Source organism: Enoplosus armatus, chromosome 19 (assembly GCF_043641665.1).
Source record: "Enoplosus armatus isolate fEnoArm2 chromosome 19, fEnoArm2.hap1, whole genome shotgun sequence".
Lineage (NCBI taxonomy): Eukaryota > Metazoa > Chordata > Actinopteri > Centrarchiformes > Enoplosidae > Enoplosus > Enoplosus armatus.
In genome coordinates this window covers 4,955,809-4,977,249 of record NC_092198.1, presented here as the reverse complement: position 1 = coordinate 4,977,249, position 21,441 = coordinate 4,955,809, and the positions used below count along the sequence as shown (strand labels likewise).

General features: G+C 39.7%; 2 protein-coding genes across 2 annotated transcripts; one reads left to right on the top strand and one right to left on the bottom strand.

The window, feature by feature from the left end:
* Positions 1-881: 881 nt before the first annotated feature.
* mep1a.2 (meprin A, alpha (PABA peptide hydrolase), tandem duplicate 2) lies at positions 882-6,862 on the top strand. Its single transcript, XM_070925415.1, is given in 15 exon segments — positions 882-909; positions 912-997; positions 1,093-1,117; positions 1,206-1,259; positions 1,358-1,395; positions 1,480-1,555; positions 1,638-1,755; positions 1,918-2,093; positions 2,407-2,628; positions 3,327-3,473; positions 4,024-4,239; positions 4,450-4,896; positions 5,460-5,633; positions 5,790-5,994; positions 6,712-6,862. Coding segments are annotated over 15 exon segments (2,163 nt in total).
* Positions 6,863-7,037: 175 nt separating this feature from the next.
* On the bottom strand, positions 7,038-19,755 carry adgrf3b (adhesion G protein-coupled receptor F3b). The gene is made up of 17 exons (XM_070926198.1): positions 19,702-19,755; positions 19,436-19,448; positions 18,577-18,711; positions 17,400-17,552; positions 17,123-17,184; positions 16,963-17,021; positions 15,989-16,113; positions 15,463-15,687; positions 13,775-14,014; positions 13,464-13,604; positions 13,088-13,287; positions 11,508-11,693; positions 9,709-11,013; positions 9,329-9,370; positions 9,000-9,029; positions 8,834-8,914; positions 7,038-7,670 (listed from the first exon to the last, which is right to left on the bottom strand). The coding sequence occupies exons 1-16, from the start codon at positions 19,753-19,755 to the stop codon at positions 8,846-8,848; spliced, it is 3,039 nt and encodes a 1,012-aa protein (XP_070782299.1). The 3' UTR covers positions 7,038-7,670; positions 8,834-8,845.
* Between the last annotated feature and the right edge of the window lie 1,686 nt (positions 19,756-21,441).

The window sequence follows — 21,441 nt, the reverse complement described above, 5'->3', positions numbered from 1 at the left end:
AAGTTTCTCACTGAACTATGGACATTGAGGTGGTTGAGAACTACAAATTCCTGGGTGTTCTCCTGAACAATAACCTGGACTGGTCTGACCACACTCCTTGTACAAGAAGGGCCAAAGCCGCCTCCACCTGCTGAGGAGGCTGAGGTCCTTTGGAATGTGCAGGAAACTGCTCCGGACTTTTTATGACACTGTGGCAGCTTCGGCTATCTTCTATGCTGTGGTCTGCTGGGGGGGCAGCACGGACAGGGACAGGAAGAGGCTCAATAGACTGATTAGGCGAGCCGGCTGTGTTCTGGACTGTCCGCTGGGCTCCACTGAGGAGGTGGGGGAGAGGAGGATGTTAGCCAAGCTGACATCCATCATGGACAACACCTCTCACCCCCTGCACGAGACTGTGGGGGCCCTGAGCAGCTCCTTCAGCAGCAGACTGCTACACCCACGGTGTAAGAAGGAGCGCTACCGCAGGTCGTTCATTCCGACTGCTATAAGACTGTTTAACTGCACATAAATCTGCACATCTGTACATATTTTATATTTTCCGTGTATATATTTATGTATGTTGCTTTAAAAAAAAAATACTTCTGGTTTTTATTGACACAGTGCTTGTCTGCTGTGTGTTTCTACACCTTTCTGTCTTTGCTGCTGTGACTTGTAAATTTCCCCGCTGTGGAATAAATAAAGTCTATCCTATCTTATCTTATCTTCAATCTATAGTTGATTCCATTGCCTCTGTACAGGGTCGACACTTTAATGCTGTCATCACCTGTACATGGCAGAACACCTGACAACAATGTCAGTCGGCAGCGAGGACACGTGGGAAATGCCTGTTACTCATTAAAAACTATAATCCTGATCAAAGTTCCCCTCCAGCTGCTGTCTTTATGGGCATGTTTACACTGGCACCAGAGAAACACATTTCTGTCCGGATCACGACATGGGCTCTGGAGACCGTTTGACAAAGATTGCGGCGCTGATTGGAGTCTTTGTGGTTTTGAAGGTAGGGTATTTGAAATTTAATCGCACTGAGAAACATATATAAAAAATCTCTCTGTAGAAAGTTTAAATTGAGACGTATCTCTTTCTGTATGCTAGGTGCAAGCCGTTCCAACACCTACTGGTTGGTTCCTATTAACTTCACTGATCATATGCACATAAAACAAGCTTGTTTGTTACTTTTTTGCTGTGACAATACATTTATCTTCCAGGTGACAATGCAGATGCTGGTGAACTGAGGGACGACATACTTGAGATCAATAGAGGTATACTTTTTAAGCCCTACCCTCTACATGCACTGTGATCATATGCTTTGTTGACTGATATTCATATATACTAAACGTGTATTTTTCCACATTTTTAGGGCTAAATCACCTGTTTGAGGGAGACATCGCTGGTAACGTAAGTATACAGAGAATCTGTGTAGAGATTCTGTTTGTCAAGAACTCAAAAGCATATTCTCAACACTGTGAATGCGTCTTGCAGCCCAGCAGAAATGCGATCCTTGATCAAACAAGAAGATGGAAGTTTCCAATCTCCTACATCTTAACCGATTCTTTAGGTACACAGCAGAATACATTTCTACCAGCAAATAATTTGATGAATAGATGAAACAGTGAATTCATTCATTTCCATTTTTCTAGAACTGAATGCTAAAGGTGTGATCCTCCAGGCGTTTGAGGAATACCGTTTAAGATCCTGTGTGGACTTCAAGCCCTATGAGGGAGAGAGCAGCTACATCTCCTTCACCAAGCTTTCTGGGTGAGCTGCAGAAAGCCACACTGACTCAGGAGTGATCTCGGCTGTTGCACAACTTTACGGGCCACGCTATCAAGTCATCAATTCAAGGCATTAAGAACATGATGTGATTAAATGCTATTCAAAGCTCAGTAGTCATTCACATTTTCCATCTCATCGATTCAGATGCTGGTCATATGTTGGAGACGATAGAAAGGGCCAGAATGTGTCCATTGGGGCCAGGTGCGACACTAAAGCCATTGTGCAGCATGAGCTCCTCCACGCTCTGGGCTTTTACCATGAGCAGTCTCGCTCAGATAGAGACAACTACGTCAAAATCTGGTGGGACCAGATTGAAGAAGGTGGGCCACAATTACTTCAGTTTTTTTTTATTCAGGGCTGCAGCCTTGATTTTAGGAACAGCTGTCCTGTTGCCTTAAATATACAATTATAATTTCTGTAAAATTGGTCGGGTGCTAAAAACTAAATCTTATTTCTTTGGTCAAAGAGTCTAATTTTAATGCATTTATTTGAAACAATCTGTCATGCAAGTTTAAAAAACTACAGTATCGCTTTTATAGCTACAGGGTTTATAGCCTCTACATATCCATATGTTGTGTTGTGTGTAAAATGTCACTTGACTATCTACATGTTAACGTTACTCTCTCCTTACAGGGATGGAGCACAATTTCAATAAGTACGAGGATGACTTCATCACTGACATGAACACACCGTATGATTATGAGTCCATCATGCACTACCGACCGCTGTCTTTCAACAAGAACGACAGCATCCCCACAATCACCACCACCATACCGTATTTTAACGAGGTCATTGGCCAGCGGCTGGACTTCAGTGCTGTGGATATCATCAGGCTCAACCGCATGTATGACTGTGGTGAGTGTCTCCTTATCCAAGTGCCTAAATGCTAGAGAAAGGCAGCTGATTGACTATATCCTGGCAGGGAAAGTGGTTAAGAATCAGTACCACTTTGCTCAACAAGTAAATTCCAGGTGTGTATTTGTGTGATGCTGTGGGAGCAGTCACACTAGACGTGAAATACATTTGTTTCTCATGCACTAATCAGAAATTTTAGATCAACGATGGATCAAGTATGTAAGTTGTCGCTTATAGTGACGAACCCAGAGAGAATTGCCATCTGTACCCTCAGCTTAAGTTTTTTAGTCTATTCTGGATCATTGTTTTGGTTTTCAGGCCCACACCTTCACCCCATTACCAGCTAGCAAACAAGCTCTGATAAACACACTGGCCGCTTCCTGCCCAGCGCCAAACGGCAGACAGACAAAGTTAGCAACTAGCTGGTGAGCATGGTGGTTGATTTAGCAGCTGAATTATGTGATAATGACAACTCCAAATGAATGCTAATGTTGCTCTGTGTCTGCTAGATGTGTAAAAAGGAAAAAAACAACAACAATTGTTTGCTGACACATTTGACATATCAACTATATAAGGCGATAAATGCAGCTCTGAGTCACACTAGAGAGATTTTTACATAAAAATCCCACACTCCTCTTTGCCGTCTCTGCAGTGCTTAAAACTTTGTAGGTTGACTGTTGATAACTGTCCCGTTCCAGCCAACACACACACTCTCCTGGACCAGTGCTCCTTTGAGCTGATCAACATCTGTGGAATGATCCAGAACGAGGACGACAACGCAGACTGGGTCCAGACGCTGAGCAGTCCAGCCGATACCGACCACACCCTGGCAGGACGATGCAGAGGTACTGAGCAAATTTCATATACATCTTGTAGTCAAATAAATTGTGACAAAAAAGTTAGAAATTAGGGAGGAGGGTGTTGCAAATATTTGCCTGGCCAAATATTATTAGTCCCCCCAAAAACTTGATACTTAATACATATCAGTACACAAAAATAGCAAGGTAGGTCAATTGTAGAATAAGATGATATGTTATTGTATGTCTCATGAATAATAATCTTTTTAAAATCATTAAAAACTTAATCTGAATGTCCAACAGTACAGATTTCCCTTCTAAAAAAGCAACACATTGCTCATCAAAATGCACACTAAATAATTCATTTTTACTTATAATAGCATGTAGCCTCAATGCAACAGAATGGCGAGTAATTAGATCAAATTTGACTGACTTACATAAATGACTTTCTTGTCCCGTATTGGCTAAAATCTCATTCACTTGCTTTTCTTACCACACTATTAAAATGCTTCTTAGCCTTTTAGCCATTTGGGTAAATACTGAATGACATTATGTGCTAATTACAGTCTTCACTATAACTGGCCGCTTGTCTTTTTAGATTCTGGCTACTTCATGAAGTTTGACACATCTTCCGGCGCAGCTGGAAGCAGTGCCTTGCTGGAGTCACGCATCCTCTACCCCAAGAGAGACGAGCAGTGCCTGCAGTTCTTCTACAAGATGACCGGATCAGCCGGGGACAAACTTGTGATATGGATCAGGACTGATGACGGGACAGGGACTGTGCGCAGTGTCAGGAAGATCCACACCATTACAGGTATTTGATTTTATCATTCATATGTCAGCACAGAATACACACTGTGTTAATTGCACAGTGCATTTTAATTTTTTTTTAATGAAAAACGTGACAATCTATCCATGCAGTGGTTGACTATTTTGAAACACACCCTGTAGTATTGAGTAGGCTATAATATTTTCTTTGAATGAAAATCTATTCCCAATAAATCACCTGCTTTTTTTCTTTCAGGTAATGGAGATACTGCCTGGAAAATAGCCCATGTGACTCTCAAGGTGACAGAGAAGTTCCGCTATTTCTTCCAAGCCATCAGAGGGTCATCCAGCTCCTCGGGCGCCATCTTAATTGATGACATCACTCTTACTGAGACCGTTTGCCCCAATGCTGTCTGGCAAATCCACAACATCACCAATGTTCTCGCCGCCACTCCTGTCGGCAGTCCGGTTAAAAGCAAGTGCTTCTACAACTCGGAGGGCTACTCATTCGGGATCAGCGTTTACCCAAATGGTAGAGAGAGTGCCTACCCAGACTATGTTAGCATGAGCTTGCACCTCTGCAGTGGGGACAATGATGCAGTGATGCAGTGGCCAGCCCAAAACAGGCAGGCAACCATTGCTGCCATGGACCAGGACCCCGATGTGAAACTGAGGATGTCTTCTACAAGAAGCTTCACCACAGGTAGGCCCACATTACTGGCATTTAGGAAACTTGCCAGATGAAAGGGTTGGTTTAACTCAATTACAGCTAGTAGCATATAGCCATGCAGATAGTTTTGGTTTTATTTGCCCAGGTTTGGAGATTTCTGCTACACCACATTACAAAGGAGGTGAATGGAATTTCTTATGATGGTAAAAAATGTGTAAAGTTGCCGTCCATTAAACCAAAACACTGAGCTGAAAGACACTATACAGTGGAGCGCCGTAGAAATTGTGTTCATCACTATAAGCCACACTATAACAGCTTTAAACATCTTGTACAGCAATTTCTTTACCAACAAAACCATCACATTGTACACCCATGTGTATCACCTTTGAAATCTTTTGATTGTGTCTGAGTAACTGTAATTTACTAGTTGTCCCTCATTTTCTGTTTGTTCTGACCAAACCTGTTCATTTTGGACAATCTATCTTCGCATTACTTCACCCAACGTGACATCCTCTTTCAACCACAAATATGTAGAATTCAGAAATGCATAATATGTTTTTGTCTTTGTCTTTACTACCCCCCCCCCCCTTCCTCAGACACTGATGCCCGCTGGAACAAACCAACAGCTACTTCAGGAGCAGTGTGGGATGGCAGCTGCCAGTGCTTCCGCGGTCAAGACTTTGGTTGGAGCACATTCATTTCTCACAAGCATCTGCACAGGAGGAGCTTCCTCAAGAACAATGACCTCATTATCACTGCCGACTTCAATGGTGAGAATCAGAAATACCAGCTCTTCAAGTCTGGCGAACAATAGCTAATTTTCTACACTTTTAAAAATCTTTCTCACAAATTTGCAACTTTAAACTTTTCTCTTACATATTTCAGTCTTTTTTAAAAACATTTTTATTAACCTGTTGTTTCGTTAGATTTGACCCACCTGATCAACACTGAGGTGCCTGTCAAACCGGCCGCGCCAAGTCATGACATCACAGATGAGAAGCCAATCAGCGAGGAGGAAATGAGAATGGAGGCTCCAAAACACAGAGAGGCACGTGCTGCCAACCCCTGTCATCCCAGCCCTTGTTTTAATGGAGGCGTGTGTGTGGAGAGTGAAGGGAAAGCCTCATGCAGGTGTGTGTTTGTGATTGCAGGGGTGGATATACAGGACATGTGTTTTTGCATTACCATACGCGTAATATTTGGTTTTTATTTTTTATTTTTAGTGAATTGGGGCTATTTTGGCCAGTCCTCATTTCCAAAAAATATGAATTTACATCCAATGTCAATTAGGCACAGGCTAATGCTAGAGTAAGAACTTACATCAGGTTTGCACCCAAAAGTGTTTAAAGAGTTAAGTGTGAAGATCGACACCACAGGCCAGTGACGTTGTGTGGGTGGAGCTGGACTCTCTGACAGTGGTGGCAGAGAGGAGGATGCTGTCCAAGCTGAGGGTCATCTTGGACAATGTCTCATTCAGTGGGAGACTCATTCCTCCCAAATGTACAACTGAGACTGGAAATCTTCTACATATACTACCTCACTATTACTTATTCTTAAATGACATTGCAATACATACATCCTGCTTTAAGTCTTTATGCTATGCTAAGCTAATCTAATCGCCTACTGACTTTTTTATAGTTTTATAGGACTTAATGCACTTTCTAATGTACTAATGTCTTTCCTAATGTACATACCCCATTTATCTAAATTGAATACTGGTGTTTGGTAGATACAAATTGCTGCCCACTGCTCAAGTTAGTCTTGCTAGCCAGGTGACACAGGACTCAGTAAATTCGGTGTATGTGGTAATTTTTCGTAATAAAAATAATTCTGTCTGCTTATTTTCAGGTGTGCATCAAGCCAAACTACCTACTACACTGGTAAGATGTGTGAGGAACTGAACATAGACAGAAGCATTCTGGGAGCTCTGGTTGGTGGTGCCGCAGGGACTGTAGTTCTGACACTGGCCATCTTCACCGTCATCACGAGAGCTCAGTGAAACACAAACACAGGAATAATGTGTCCTCTGCATCCATTCAGCATTGAAATCACAGCAAAAGCCCAACCCCAACAACAACAGGGGAAACTTCAACTCTCAAATTGAAACTTACCCCTAAACTTGCAACATTTTGCAGGAGGATAGCATCAGTAGTCTCAGTAGTACTTTCCTTGTTTTTATTTCATTTCATATTATTTCATATACATATAACTTAGATACATATAGTTGTAAGGCACACGTAGTATACAGGTTATGGTTCAAATAGTGTACTTTTACAGACTTTCCTTTTAAACAAAACTATCAAACCAAGCCAAACTTCTCTCATAAAAAATCTATTTTGTTCTATATACAGTCAGCACTTAAAATCTGGGCGCACAGAATGCACAACATCCAACATGGGAGTTAGTGTGGAGCTAAAGCCTCTCCTTAAAGCTATACAGTGACAGTTCAGCATTGTGTTTCACTTCTTTAGCACTTAAAATGCAAATCGAACAAAATCTGTATCTTAAGAAAAACATTGATTTAATGGGAAATCTTTGTCAGCCTCAACTGAGGATGATGACAGTCATGCTAGTGCTACTACTAATAATGGCTAATTCTGTCAAATTAATAAATATCAAATATCAAAACACCAGTGTTCTATTTAATAAGATTTAGTTAACAATTCACCTGGTTTCAGGACAGCCGTCTATGCCTTTTTATCTGTCTAGGAACTATAATCTAACACAAAGCAAACTCTAAGACGCGTTCTCCTGTTGGCTGCAAGTGGAGCTGCATACATGTCAGTTGCTGTTTCCGTCTCCACACTCTGAAATGTAGAGATGAGCAAGTATTTAGAACCTTTATAGACTGGATTCACTAACTCACTGAATATATTTTCTGCTTACATGTGGCGTAGAACTGATTAGTTCCTATTTAAACTGGCAGTCCGATTTCATGTAACTTGGTAACATGCTAAGTTGCTGGTTGCTATGGTTATTGCAGCAGCATTAGCCACTGGACCATGTTGTGTGACCGACTGCACAACATGTGTCATACTTCATAACACATCTCCAAACTGTATATTGCTGACACAGAATAAAGAAACATTTGAATCATGAGAAATGCTGCTGTTTCTAATCTTTAAAAATGCTCAAGTGTACTGATTCATCGATCATGAAATTATGAAATTACAGTAATTAAACAAAACCAAAAAACATGGTGTCTAAATAATGATATATAGCTAAGGATTGTTAGTCATGCAAGCAGTATGGCTCTGGGTATCACAATGCAGAGTGAAATTAGATGAATATTGGATGAATTGCCATAAAAATTGGTAAAGACATTAACGGTTCCCAGACGATGTATCCTAATGGCTTTGGTGATCTCTTTGCGATTTCCTCTCGCACCATCATGAGGTTTGCATTTGTAGTTTTGAGAGAAATGTTTGAACAACTATGGAGTTGCAAAATGGGAGGAGCTATTTTGGGCACCCTGGCTCCGGAGGTAAAAATCTATTTTACAAGGCTTGGATGGGTATGACACTCCCTCTGTTGAATTGTCAGTACAAATTTGCTAGAAAATATCTGGTTCTTTGATAAAAAGTCTAAGTAAAAATCAGAGTTAACTATGACTCCCAAGGTGCATTGCAGAGAAACATCCAATCACAGAGCCTAAAATTCTGTTGTGTGCGCTGCCAGTGGCAGGCAGAAACTATAAAGATTAGGGTGTTGAGAAAAGTGAAAACACAATGTGCAGCTTAAATCTATTCAGTTTTGAATTCTGGGACAATTTTGCATGAACTCAACTGCAACAACGAAGCGTTTTCAATTTCAAAATTTCAATTTGTCCAATACTTTGGCTTATGACCAAATACCTGTAAAACTAATGATATTCCTATCAGCCTCCGCTGTACTTTGTGTATCTAAGACGCAGCATATGCATGGACACAAGTAAAAAAAAAAACTATTAACGACATCATATAAGACTGACCTCTAAGAGTCTTCATTTGTCTTTTGTGTAAGTGGTTGAAGTCAAATTCTTCGTGCTCTCACTCTTTCCTTTTGATTTTGCCTGAGGGTGGAAGCAAACAGAGCTATGATGCATGTTTCCATCATTTTGTGGTGTAATTCTAGACAGACCTTATTGGTAAACTTACCATTATGAGCTTTAACAGTTCCTCTCGAACCTGATGATAATAAAAACAGTAGATTGCTTATGGTCGTGTAAATACTAAGCAACATAATTATTGGCGACATTTTTGGTTTTAGTTTTAGTTGGGCCCCCGGGCATCAAACTCATGCATCCTATGGAATTACAACACACAAGGCATTAGTGCAGTATGTTGGTGTATTATTTGGCTTGATTCAGTCATTTAAGCTGTTTCAAAGTATTTCCCTGCTTATGACAACTGGACATTTGAGAGATTAGCAATAAATCATTGATTGAACATGATGGATATTATCATTGATAAAAAGATAAACCTACCTTCTGCTCTGCAATACACCCTGTTATCAAAATGAGAAGGCCCTGCAAGAGAAGAGGTGAAGTGTAACAGGTTTCTGTGTTTTTATGCAGATATTTTTTCATACATTTCATAGCATTTCTCTTCTGAACTTCATTCACATTCGATCGGCATTAGCTGTTTGTGTCCAATGACAAGATTTTGCACCAGGAAGTAATCTGATGTTCATACAGGGCAATAAAAACTACAGTAAGGGTGTGGAGTTTGGGTTTGCTTGCTTGCCTCAAGCAGAGATAAGCAGCGGGCTACAGAGGTCTGGTAAGGTCACTTCTTTATAACCCCACCCCCCCAGATTGGTTTTTATTTCCATACTCATTTTAAAACATGGTTAATTTCAAATTACCTGAAATGAATTGAGGATGGTGAAACTGTAGTTAGCAATAACAAAGAAGGGATTGTGTTCATCCAATATGAGCAGAGCGAAGCCAATAATCCATGTTACTCCAAAGACAGGCGTTAGAAAAACCACCACTTTAATGATGCTTTTGGCTGTCTCCTTGTCATCTGCCTTGCTGCCGTCAGGGACTGAGGACTTCACCAGAGTGACAATGACAACCACCATGGAGAAGAGATTTGTCAAAATTACAGTTCCCACAGGGAGGAGGAAAGCATGCACAGAGCCCTCCAAGAGTCTCTCAAAAACCAGCCAGCATGTTTTTGGATTGTGGTAGGACTTGTTGGTGTATTTGCAAAACACATAGCTGGATCCCACTATAAGGATTGGGCAAACATAGCCTACAATGCTGGAGAAGAACATGAAGACTCTTTTCCTCAGCGGGCTGAAGACAAAGATGAGCTGGTGGACGAGCATGACACTCATGCACAGCATCCAGCTGAACATGGCTAGGTAAAACAGGTGTTTGCATACGGTCAAAGTTAGGCACCAGGTGTCGCTGAGAGTCTCAGGAGAGGTGGAAGCCAAGAAACTGCAGTCGGCGAGCAAGAGGAACACGGCGATATTCACCAGGGCTGTGTGACGGAAATGTGAAAGGTTGGACTTGACCACAGCTGACCACACTAGAGACTCAATGATGAGGAAGATCAGCAAGGAGCAGACGGACACACCCAGGCCCACACTGGTAATGATATCCAGGTCATCAGTAGATATATCACCCTTGGCCATGAGGACAGAAAATGCAGTCAGATGGGTGCACTCACAGAGTGTGTGGTTTCCATCACTCATTTTGACAATGCATCCTGTATCTGCCCAGTCCTTTGCTGTGGTGCTCCAGAAGACGCAGAAAGGTTCAGTGTGTTCCAGCTGCTCGTTGGGGAAGTTCAGTGTAATTACTACGGACGAATTATTGTTGTCCTCTAGTGTGGCCGATAGTAAGAGACTGGTAATCACCGTCTTGCGGTAGTTGTTTCTTAATCTATTCATTAGATTTTTCATAGCAACGGTTTTTATCATTCCAGCGCTCTTGTTGATATTCACATTGATGTCAAACACAGACACATTACAGTCAATACTTGAGCAGAATTTGAGATCTAAGTTTTGACTTTCTAATCCATTGCTCTGGTTGACCTTGATATTCTTCACCAGAAGCTCCACAGACTGAAGGTAATTTGCTGACATCTCATGAACTGCAGAGTCGTTGACAGCATCCCAGGTCTTGTTCAACATATTGCTAGCTGCGTCAACAAAATCCTGAAACAGAAGAATTTAAAAAATACATATTTTATGTAGTGACATCCCAAGTTGATCCTGAGAATCTGTATTGGTGCTGATCTGAACATAATTTAACGACACATCCTTTCTTTACTGTGCTGTGTTTTGTCCACCTCAGCCTGCTAGTCTTGCTCTCCTTTACCACAGCCTACACTGCGAGCATTTCACTGCATATGTGAATGAAAATTAGTGTGCGTTAGTGAAGTGAAGCTTTTAAACACATCTTGGGACCTTGTCATGGACATGGTTTAGTTGTTATGATATATGTAAGGAAATTCAGATGACCGAAAACAACTAAACCACCTCCGTGACAACTGAGCAACTCGAGATTTGGTTAAAAACAAAAAGCCTACATAGGACCTGGTGTTGAGAATTTTTGTTCAAACTGCTGTTTCCGAGGTCAAGCATGAACCTTCAAGCTCAAAACTCTACATGTGTTACAGTAAAGGTAATAATAATCAACAGGGACTTACAGGAAAGACATCCTCCTGTAAGACAACATTTTCTGATGCACTGGCCATCACGTTGAGAATGTTGATGGAAGCGCTGATGTCAGCCAGAGTGTCACTGGAGTCAGTATTGAGTGTAGAGCTGTTCTTAAGTCCTCCAAATATATCCCTGGCCACCTCCTGGGTAGCCCCTAGTCCATTCAGGAAGTTCTAGAAACAAAAGAAAATTCTCCATGTGTGTACAATAGCGCAAATAATACATCTAAACAGTCTAACAGGGTCTAAACAGTTAGGTTTTGAGACTGAGGTTCAAAGGTTTCACATCCCAGACAGCAAAACTGATATAATATAAAGTTCTAACAGGCAATAACAGGCATCCTAAAGGCACACATATAATTCTATCACATTTTAAATGGTCAGGTGGACAAATAGAACTTTCTAATTCTGAGAACTAATTTTCCTCTTGGAATAAGGTTCGGTCTGCTAAGGCTTTAAACTAATCAATGACCGAATTAATAGTTTAATCTCTTTGTTTCGATACATCACATCAATATATTGATTCCTGAAAAAAGTTACAGTATAAGATATTTGGGCTCAGACAACAATTTACATCCAGAGGGGTTTAGTTGAGGGAAACTGAACTTGCTTTAGATTCCTGACTTCTGGATATACTATGACACGAATGACTGAGAATATTCACAGAGATACATGTTTTAAATTTGAACACATTTAGTCACATCAAAGACTTTCACTGACAGATTTGAAGTTAAGTTTTACTGTCAAAGCAAATGAAAACAATGAAAAAACATTCAAAAATGTTCTCTGCGTATTTACTTTATGTAGTGCACGTTAGCTAATTTGCTAACTTCTGTCACTTTTCTGCTTCCAGATTTACTTCTATTTTTGCCTATCTATCACTATCAGAGTCTGAACACTGAATTTAGTCATTGTCATCACTGTGCTGCAGTACGCAAGTCTTAAACAGGCACAAATCCGTGCCATGGAGACGGTAGAGTTAGCATCAGATCGCTAAAATATTCAGTAATTAGCTAGCCGGAAACCTGAATTCATCTCTGATTCTTACATATCAAAATGTTGGCCTCCATTGCAGTATTCTCTGAAGTAGTCACAGTAAATTAATTTACCAATAACATTAAATCTTACTAACAAACAGTGTGAGCTTTGTAATTAACATTAGCAAACTAGCTGTCTAGCATGGTACCTAATGGTAAAAATATTCACTAGTTGAAACAATAAATGTATAATTTTGAGCAACATTTTAATGATCTTGTAAGCTAATTCAACCCAAATCTCAGAGCAGAGAGGTAACACAGCGAAGAGACAAAACTTAATTGGTCATCTTGTGTACATTCTGAGCACTAAGGTAGATAGGTGGTCTGCTGGTAGGATGCTATAGAGGCAAGTTAGAATAACTTTGGACTCTTTTCTCTTGTCATATTTTAGGGCCATTATTGCATAAAAGTCAAAATAAACTTACACAAAATGTTAAAAACCTATATTACCATTTGAATAAGTAATTCTTGACAAAAAGTCAGATAGAACCTTATAATTAAGGTTATTATGAGCCGTGAAACCACACTCACATCTGCTGCATTTAAAACTTTGTTCAACTCTTCGTTGACGCAGTAGGAGTACACATTCTGCCAGGTAGTGCCGTCACAAGTGCGTGATTTAAAGCCACTCCGTCCCTCTGCACATGTTCGATTAATCACTGTGTCTTTAGATGGGGTGTTAGGCCAATAATCTCCATCTAGTACTTCGGCACTGCAAAATGCTTTACCACCTTGGAGAAAAATACAGGAAATCATTAGTTGATGACAATGCAAATAAATTGTAATCAACAAAGTAACATATTATTCTACAGTATATGAGAATATCATATTATATCATAGACTAAGTTGAAAATAAGGCAGGCTAAATTGAATATACAGAATTTACAAATTTTAAAGAATCAGTTACCATAAATTACTGGGATAAGCACTTGTGCACTTTTGACTTGCCCCTTTGAGTTTTTAAAAGTGACATTAACAGCTTGTGCTTCGGTGGTGTACATGCAGCTAACAGGAACATTGAATTCATAGACCAGGTGCTCTCCATCAGCTGTAAAGAAAGATCAATATTAGTTTCAGGGTTAGGTTTGTGGATTTTACCTGCAGTTTGAAGGTACAATGTGAATTTAAATTAGATTTTGTCAAAGTAGTGTTTTATGCTGTAGCTAACAGAAAGAAGGAAAGAGGACAGATTTGAGAGATACTGTAGGTTTGTCTTACACGTGTTGGACAGACTTTTCTTTTCACCCTTGTAGATCGAGTAAACCTCAAAGCTTTCTATGCTTTTTAAGATGGTGGCAGTGATGGCAATTTCAACGCTATCAGTGCTCTGCTTTCCCGAACAGTCAACAGTAAGAGGGTTGATCGTCAGGCTGATCTCATCAGGGAGGAGTGCCACCCGTAGTTGTGTCTTGGCTGTGTGCCTGACTGACCCATGAGTGAATCCACACTCGTATATGCCTGTAGGGAACATTTAAGTAAATATAGTAAACAGCTCTTTCTCTCACAGATGACTCAGATCAGAAGTGTCACCAGCTGACCTGTCTTGGAATTAAACACCCTTAAAGTCAAACTCAAATTTGAATTATCCTTACTTTTTGGGTATGTTTTTTTAATTTTTATAGAAATGCACTGTCAACTTACGTGTTGGCAGTGGTGGAAGTAGTATTTAAATCCATTACTTTAGTAAAATTATCAATTCAAGAATCTAAAAAACTCCATTACAGTCCTGCATTCAAATTCCTACTTAAGTAAAAGTACAGAAGTACAGCAAAAATGTTAATTTAAAGTAATTTAAAGTATCAAAAGTAAAAGTAAGTTCATTTTGCAGAAAAATGTCCCATGACTGACCTATTATTGTATATGATATTATATTATGTTAATATTGATATAATGTTAATATCGATGCAGCAATGTGTAAGCAGCATTTTACTCTCATAACTACTTTATACAGTTAGCTATTTAGTCCAGTGGTTCCCAACATAAAGATTAATAAACAAGATAAATCTGAAGGGTTGTGATGTGACAAACGGGGTAGGAAAGAGAAAGAAAAAAAAACCCAACAACAAAAGTTCTGCATCATAAATCTGTATTAATTTTCAAAAAACCTTTCTATAAACTTGTCTTTTTTTTAGCAACATCTTGGATAGTTTTACTTGTTTAGACCTCAAACAGTTATTGAAATGAAACTTTCTGAGACATTTAGAAGGGAAATGTCTTGTTGGTGGAACTGCTAACAACTCATTTGAAATGTGACAAAGGGCCCCAACCTGCCCTAAGTGCTGTTCTGTAAGAAGTCACAAGCCAAAAAGGCTGAGAACAGCTGGTTTAATCTAAACGGATTGTGTTTTATAAGCTTATCACTAATTGTTTTATGTAAAATATTAACGTGAAAAGCAACTACAGCTGTCAATATGTGTAGTGGAGTAAAAAGTGGAATATTTCCCTCTTAAATGTAGTGAAGTAGAAAATAGCATCAAATGGAAATACTCAAGTACAAGTACCTCTAAATGATAGTTAAGTGCAAGACTTGTGCTTATACTACTAAGTACTATTTGGTGCACACAGTAACTGACGTACGAAGTTGCGGAAGAATGTAGGAAGTATTCAGTTCAAAGATGGGACTAAGCAACAGCTAACAACGAAGTGATATTCCAAACAATTTTTTGTGCCATGCCCACAGAGATATTACACCAATCACATTTCCAGTACGGTAATTGTCACCTGGAGAACATTAATGTAGGGTGCGCTATCATGGCAGGAATATAAATAAAAAAGATAAATAAAACAATATAAATTTCGTCTTTTACAATTTCAACCAAATACGTAGGCTACACATATCTTAGCAAAATTTTAATTTTAGTTTCACTTAAATTTAAGCAAGAATCACGTGAAACATTTGTACTTGCCTGCCCAGATGCCCGTCACCCCCTGGAGTGTAATTCCAGCACAGGACTTGTATACCTCTGTGGGACAGTTGTACATTTTCACCACCATGCCTGTGTTGAGTTCAAAGCGCTCATACGTCCTGCTCATGTTCCAGCCAGAGCTGTCCGTCGCCTCCTCAAATGTGCAATTCAGTTGTGGAGAGGACTCATAGCACACTACCGCCGGGGACTCTATGGTGACCAATCCTGTGTGAAGAAGGCAACATATAGTCACGGCAATGCAGTACTTATGATTAGTAGGAGGTATACCCTTTCATTGATTAATTGTTATTTCTAATATTCAAAAGAAACCCATATAGATTCCTGGATTTCTTTTAAATAAAAACTAATCCTAATTCTGATGCATCATGGCCACATTACATAGTCAGAGTGCAGAACAAAAAATACAGCAGATAGTGGTCTATTGAGAGCATGCACTGTAACAGCTAAGAAACAGTTACAGTCGTCATGATCTAAATGAATGACAATAAACTATATTTTGACTGACCTGTAGTGTCGACCAAAAGTGTAGCTGAAAGGTTGGTTTCCAGGCCAGTCACTATGCCTTGAAGTTTATATGTGGCAAATTTGACGCTGACTGCTGCCTCAAAGTCAGCAATGCTGTCCTCTTGCCTTTAAGGGGATCAATGAAAGATCATTGGTCAGTGGGACAGAAAGTGTGTTTGTGATAAAAGTAACATGAGATTTGCAACTGGAATGCTTAAAACCAAGGTGTGACGGCTGTCAAATCTTGAATTTAATTTGTGTTTAAATGGTTTCAATTCACTTATTTGAGAAAGAGGTGTTTTTTTTTAAATTATTATAGTGAATATACTGAACTTTATTTGCGAGCACTGGTTTCGCCAAGTCCCTTTATCTGATGTCAAATGACGGCTGGGTCACTGAGTGTCCTAAAAATGACATTTATATACCACTAATAAGACACAAGCAAATGTAGTTCATATAATTACCCATCACTCATGGGAAGAAGCTGGTTGAGAAATTGGTGTGTTTAAAACCTGGAGGAACATGCAGGACGCGGAACCACAGTGTCAAAGTCCTGTGCTTTGTATACCCACTGTCCTCCCAACTACCTCCCTGCAACTTCAGTGTGGCACATGAATGTAACATTTCCTGAACTGGAATTCCCGTCCGGGCGTCCACTTGTATCTGCATGGACTTTATATGCTTTTTGTCCATTGTCCATTTCTAAGGTCTTGTTTTTACAGGATTTGACAAGAGGCCTGGAAACGTGAGGGCAGTAAACTCTTGGTCACTGTTTAATAAAGAATAATGGAATAGAAGGTAAATATACCAGAGACAAATGCACCGCATCGAGTAAAAAACTGTACCTATTAAATTATTTAGGTCACATATGGTTAAAGGTGCCGCCACACCATTCACTTCAGTCAAAGGTCTTCTTTGTTAAAAAAAGAAATGACACGTCAAATGAATAGATTGATATCTTTTAAAGTACAATACCTCTGACCGGTTACATTCAGGTACTCAAAGCCATTCAGTTGTCCAAAGGCATTTACAAGCTTTGAAAAGAAAGAGCATTAAATAATTTATATCTGACTTACAGTGGCAAACGTCTTTAAGAAATATTTAAGTATACATTTGTGATGAGAGGATAACGTACCATTTCAGTTTTGGTGGTATCCCAGGTGTATGCACTCAATATAACTGATCCATTGATTTGAACTGTGTTGATTGCAAACATTATCATTAGTTTCAGTTGTGATATCAACAAGCATATTTGTCCATACGGGAAAAGACACAACACAGTAGTATGCAGCACTTTCAGATTAGAGTGACTCTCGTTCCATTATATTAAATTATATTAAATTAAAGGAGTAATATAATGGTACAAATACTACAAAAAAGGAGGAAAATTTGACCCGCATTAGGACTGTTACCGTTGACTTTGGCAATGCAGAGGGGTGCGATGTGGGACACATTTTTTGTGCAAGTAGAGTCACGGCAACAGCCGTAATCATAGCACACTTCGTTGCTCCAAATGTACCCGTCAGAGCAGTTGCAAGTGGATTCTTCTCCAACAATCAGGCACTCTAGAAAGAGAACCACAACAAATTGGTTTTCTCTATAACAATGAATATAATTACTAACTATTCAACAATCAAAGTTATATTATTTAGTCAGAGAGAGAATATGAGAACATTCAAAAGCTTCATCGGGACCGTGTGATCACATTTGAAAGACAGTTACGTGGCAAAATACGCAAACAACCCTACAACTTACTGCACATTTTCAAATGTTGCAAAACTCTGATTGGAGCATGGAAAGACATGACATCACCTTTTTCTAACAGAGTCCTACCCACTTCCAACCAGAGCAAAGAGCACAGAAATCATAAATCATCTTTCATGGAGGACCATCGTTTGATTTACTATCATGAACTTTGATAATACCAAAGGAAAAAAGAAACTGTATCTGCATACAAACAGCTATTGCTAATTTCTCAAAAATAAGTGTTTAACAGGAAGCTGTTACTAAACCAGAAACTACAGCAAAGAAAAAACAAACCTGGCAAAGTAGAACTAGTGGGTTAGCCAGCTAGCTTTGGGGTTAACTCTGGCTTTTGGGTCTTGAGTTCAGTTACCATGTTAATTAGTACTGTAGACTCTTGGTTCTTTGTTTTACTTCTGTGTTAGGTGTTGGGCCAAACCCATGGCTACTGGCTATCCTTCCCCCAGTATGTGTGTAGCTCCAATAAGCCTCTACATGCTACCTAGAATTCCTGAATCTCCGTCCGACAAAGATGATTGTGTGAAACTTTGTGTAGGGCGTATTTCATTTCAACCTTAACTTCACATCTTAGGCTTGATAGGTATGCTGATCAATAGCAATCATTTATTATCTGAGATTCCTGGCATTTCGAAACTCTAAGATATGGAATACGCACTGTGCCTTTTGTTGCTGAAATATGGATTTCTTTCACGTTACAATAACTGTGCAGTGCATGATGAGGAGTGTCGCATGCCTCCTACCTCCATCCATTCCCCCCTCACTGTATTAAAGAAGAACTGTTTGGAATAATAACCAAAGAAAGAAGAAAGTGCTCCAGCATGTTACCTGCTATCAGTGTATTGTTTAAGAGGGTCACCGTGATATCGTTCACATTAAGGACAATTCCTTCCAAAGCTGACAGGATGGTCTGGGCGTCCAGCGTTACATTACTCTCCACCATCAGCTCAGCAGTGTAGACATCTTCTACAACAACATTTGTGCAAAGAGTGGTTCGTTCAGCTGAACATACAATAGGTGGTGCTCTACCCTGCCTAAAGGATATTTACACCAGCAAGAATAAAGCTCGGAGAATCATTAAGGATCCCAATCACCCGAATAACGGCCTTTTCTCCCTTTTTTTTTTATAATTTCTTCTTCTTTTTTCCTCATCTAGTTCTTTTAAATCTCATCTCATAGCAAGACAGTGTTACTCTTTTTTATGTGATTTTGATATGGTGTTGCTGCCCTCATTATTATTATTTTAATTATTATTATTGTGCTCACCAATTTCACTTACATTAGGTCAGAATCCCCACTGTATTTATTAGCCCCATTATATGCATACACATACAACAAATACATTACATTACATTACAACACTCTCCTATTATTGCCTGTCTCACAGCTGCCTGCAAACAATTTCTCTGTGGGACAGTTTTTACTCCGACAGAGGATGTTAAATAAAAATAGATCGTGCAACGCACCTAATAGGCTACGCTAGCTTTCCTTGATTTTGGACTCTCTGTCCCCTCAAAGGTCAGCACTGTCACGACAACTTTTTATTGGTCAACGTTGCAAATTTGTGGGTTACCAAAGTTAAACTCAGTGCTGGTGAGACCAGGCCTTTAATTCTAACCCAATTTGTGGATGTTTTCGGAGGTATTTACGGAAGTGTCCTATATGACAATGTAGCCAAGCAACTCACCTGAGGCAAGGACCTGCAATGGCAAGAACAGGCAAACAACAGAATTAGCCTTTCTGTCAAATAAACATGGATATACATCATACAAAGTTGGATTTTGTCATTTTCATTTTTAGTCAGTTTATATACTTGTAACACTCTAAATTGTGTGCACTAAAATAGACTATTAGAATATAAAAATTCAATTAAAGTAGAAATTTAAACAAGATTCACTTGGTTATAGTCCTATCCAAAGATATATAAGGCATTAGAGTGAGAAGCATCTGTACCTGATAGTAGATGTACACAGCTCCAATCAGAAACATGAACACCCTGGAATACATTTTTACTCTGGTGGGGGGAAAAACACACCAATTAAGGAACAATGAGACTGAAAATGCACACTCTCACAAATGCACACACACACACACACACACACACACACACACACACACATATACCCTCTCTAGACAAAACTGGATGTGAGTGATCTGATCTTTCGCTTTAGACCAATTTTACCCTTGACCAGCACTATGGTGCATCACAAGCAGGGGTGTAGTGAAGGGTAAGTGCTTTTATACACCTATAAGAACTGAAATGGTGCACTTTACCTTCATGGAAGCACAGAGCAGCCATTAAGCCAGTGCTCACTTGAGCTAAGCAAATGGAAAAACAAATGAACTATCCTCTGCACTGACGTCAACAAAAGCACTCAATGCTGCTGATGAGGTTTGGACAGACAAGACAGAGGTTTCAGACAGAAAAGACAATGACATAAGTTGAATCATTAAAACATCACCATGCACATCAAAACTTCTGTGGATTGACCCCCTGACCCTTCTTCTAATGCCTTCATCAGGCGAAGTTTTCCACTTGGTGAACATGTTAGCATACAGTTGTCTATTACCAAAAATTAGCATTCATTTGGAGTTGTGTTTCTGGTCACCAAACTCCAAACAAAGTCCAACAGTCATTCTAGCTCTGTTTTGATCTTTGCCAACTCCTGAGGAAAAATATCTGGCTCTCTGGCTGTTAAGTGCTCCGCTATGTTAATTAGCTAGTTGCTAACTTTGTCTGCCTGCTGTTTGGTGCTGGGCAGGTTGTGCACAGTTGGTTTATCAGAGCTATTTCACCGGGCTGAGGAGAGTGGCAAGAGTAGATCAAACCAATAAAGGTGTAAAACCAAAACAATGACCTGAAAGACGCTAAATCCCCTGAGCTGAGCTGCGGATTAACTGCAAAGTGATAATTTAGTTTATTTCTGCGGGTTTGTCACTATGAGCAACACCTTTCGCAATATGTTTTATCATTGTTGGTATGGTTAACAGCATGGTTAAACAACAACATAGGGCCTAATAGAGCCACTCAGTATTTACTTTCACATAATCTCTTGGTCATATAGGTTTATTTGACTTGTGTGTCATCTGTTTCAACATCAGCCAGTCTACATTTGACTATGAGTACAGTGCTGCATCTACCCTATTATAACATGTTTATACTAATGCTTTCATGACACTCTTTTCAGCGGCACTCTTTTCAGCAGCTATCTGATTTGCCTTCCAAAGTATGGGTGGCTCATATTTTAGCTCCACAACTTGTTTGCATCACTTTGACTGTGGACAAACAACGAGTTGGTGGTTTTCCCTGCTTCTCGTAACAGTGCGCTGGTCACTTCTGCACACATCAATGGCGGTATACGCCCAGTATGTCTGCTGTGGTACAGCTCGTGCCCACCTCATTTCCTTGTTGAGGTAGGACATGGCTGTCTTTTGGCTATTGTTCTGCTGTGGTAATGTAACACTGGAACAACAGCACTGCCAGCCAGCACATGAAAGGCGTGCATGTTCTTTCACAAGGGTTGGACACAATAACAGGAATACCTGCTCAATAGCCATACCCATAATACTTATTATAAAATACCCCAGTAATAATGATAATAATTGCTTTGCATTTTTGTTGAGATCGTCAAAAGTGTTGATGTGGTGTTTTTTCAACCTCAAGTGGTTTTCTTATTTTGAATTGCATATAGA

What these genes read in the sequence shown, in the direction of transcription:
- adgrf3b (XM_070926198.1), bottom strand. Translation starts at nt 19,755, where the DNA reads ATGTATTCCAGGGTGTTCATGTTTCTGATTGGAGCTGTGTACATCTAC. An exon ending in GCTTATCCCAGTAATTTATG is followed by an intron (nt 13,288 to 13,463) that starts GTAACTGATTCT and finishes TTTTTCTCCAAG; the next exon opens with GTGGTAAAGCATTTTGCAGT. An exon ending in GGTGTATTGCAGAGCAGAAG is followed by an intron (nt 9,030 to 9,328) that starts GTAGGTTTATCT and finishes TATTATCATCAG; the next exon opens with GTTCGAGAGGAACTGTTAAA.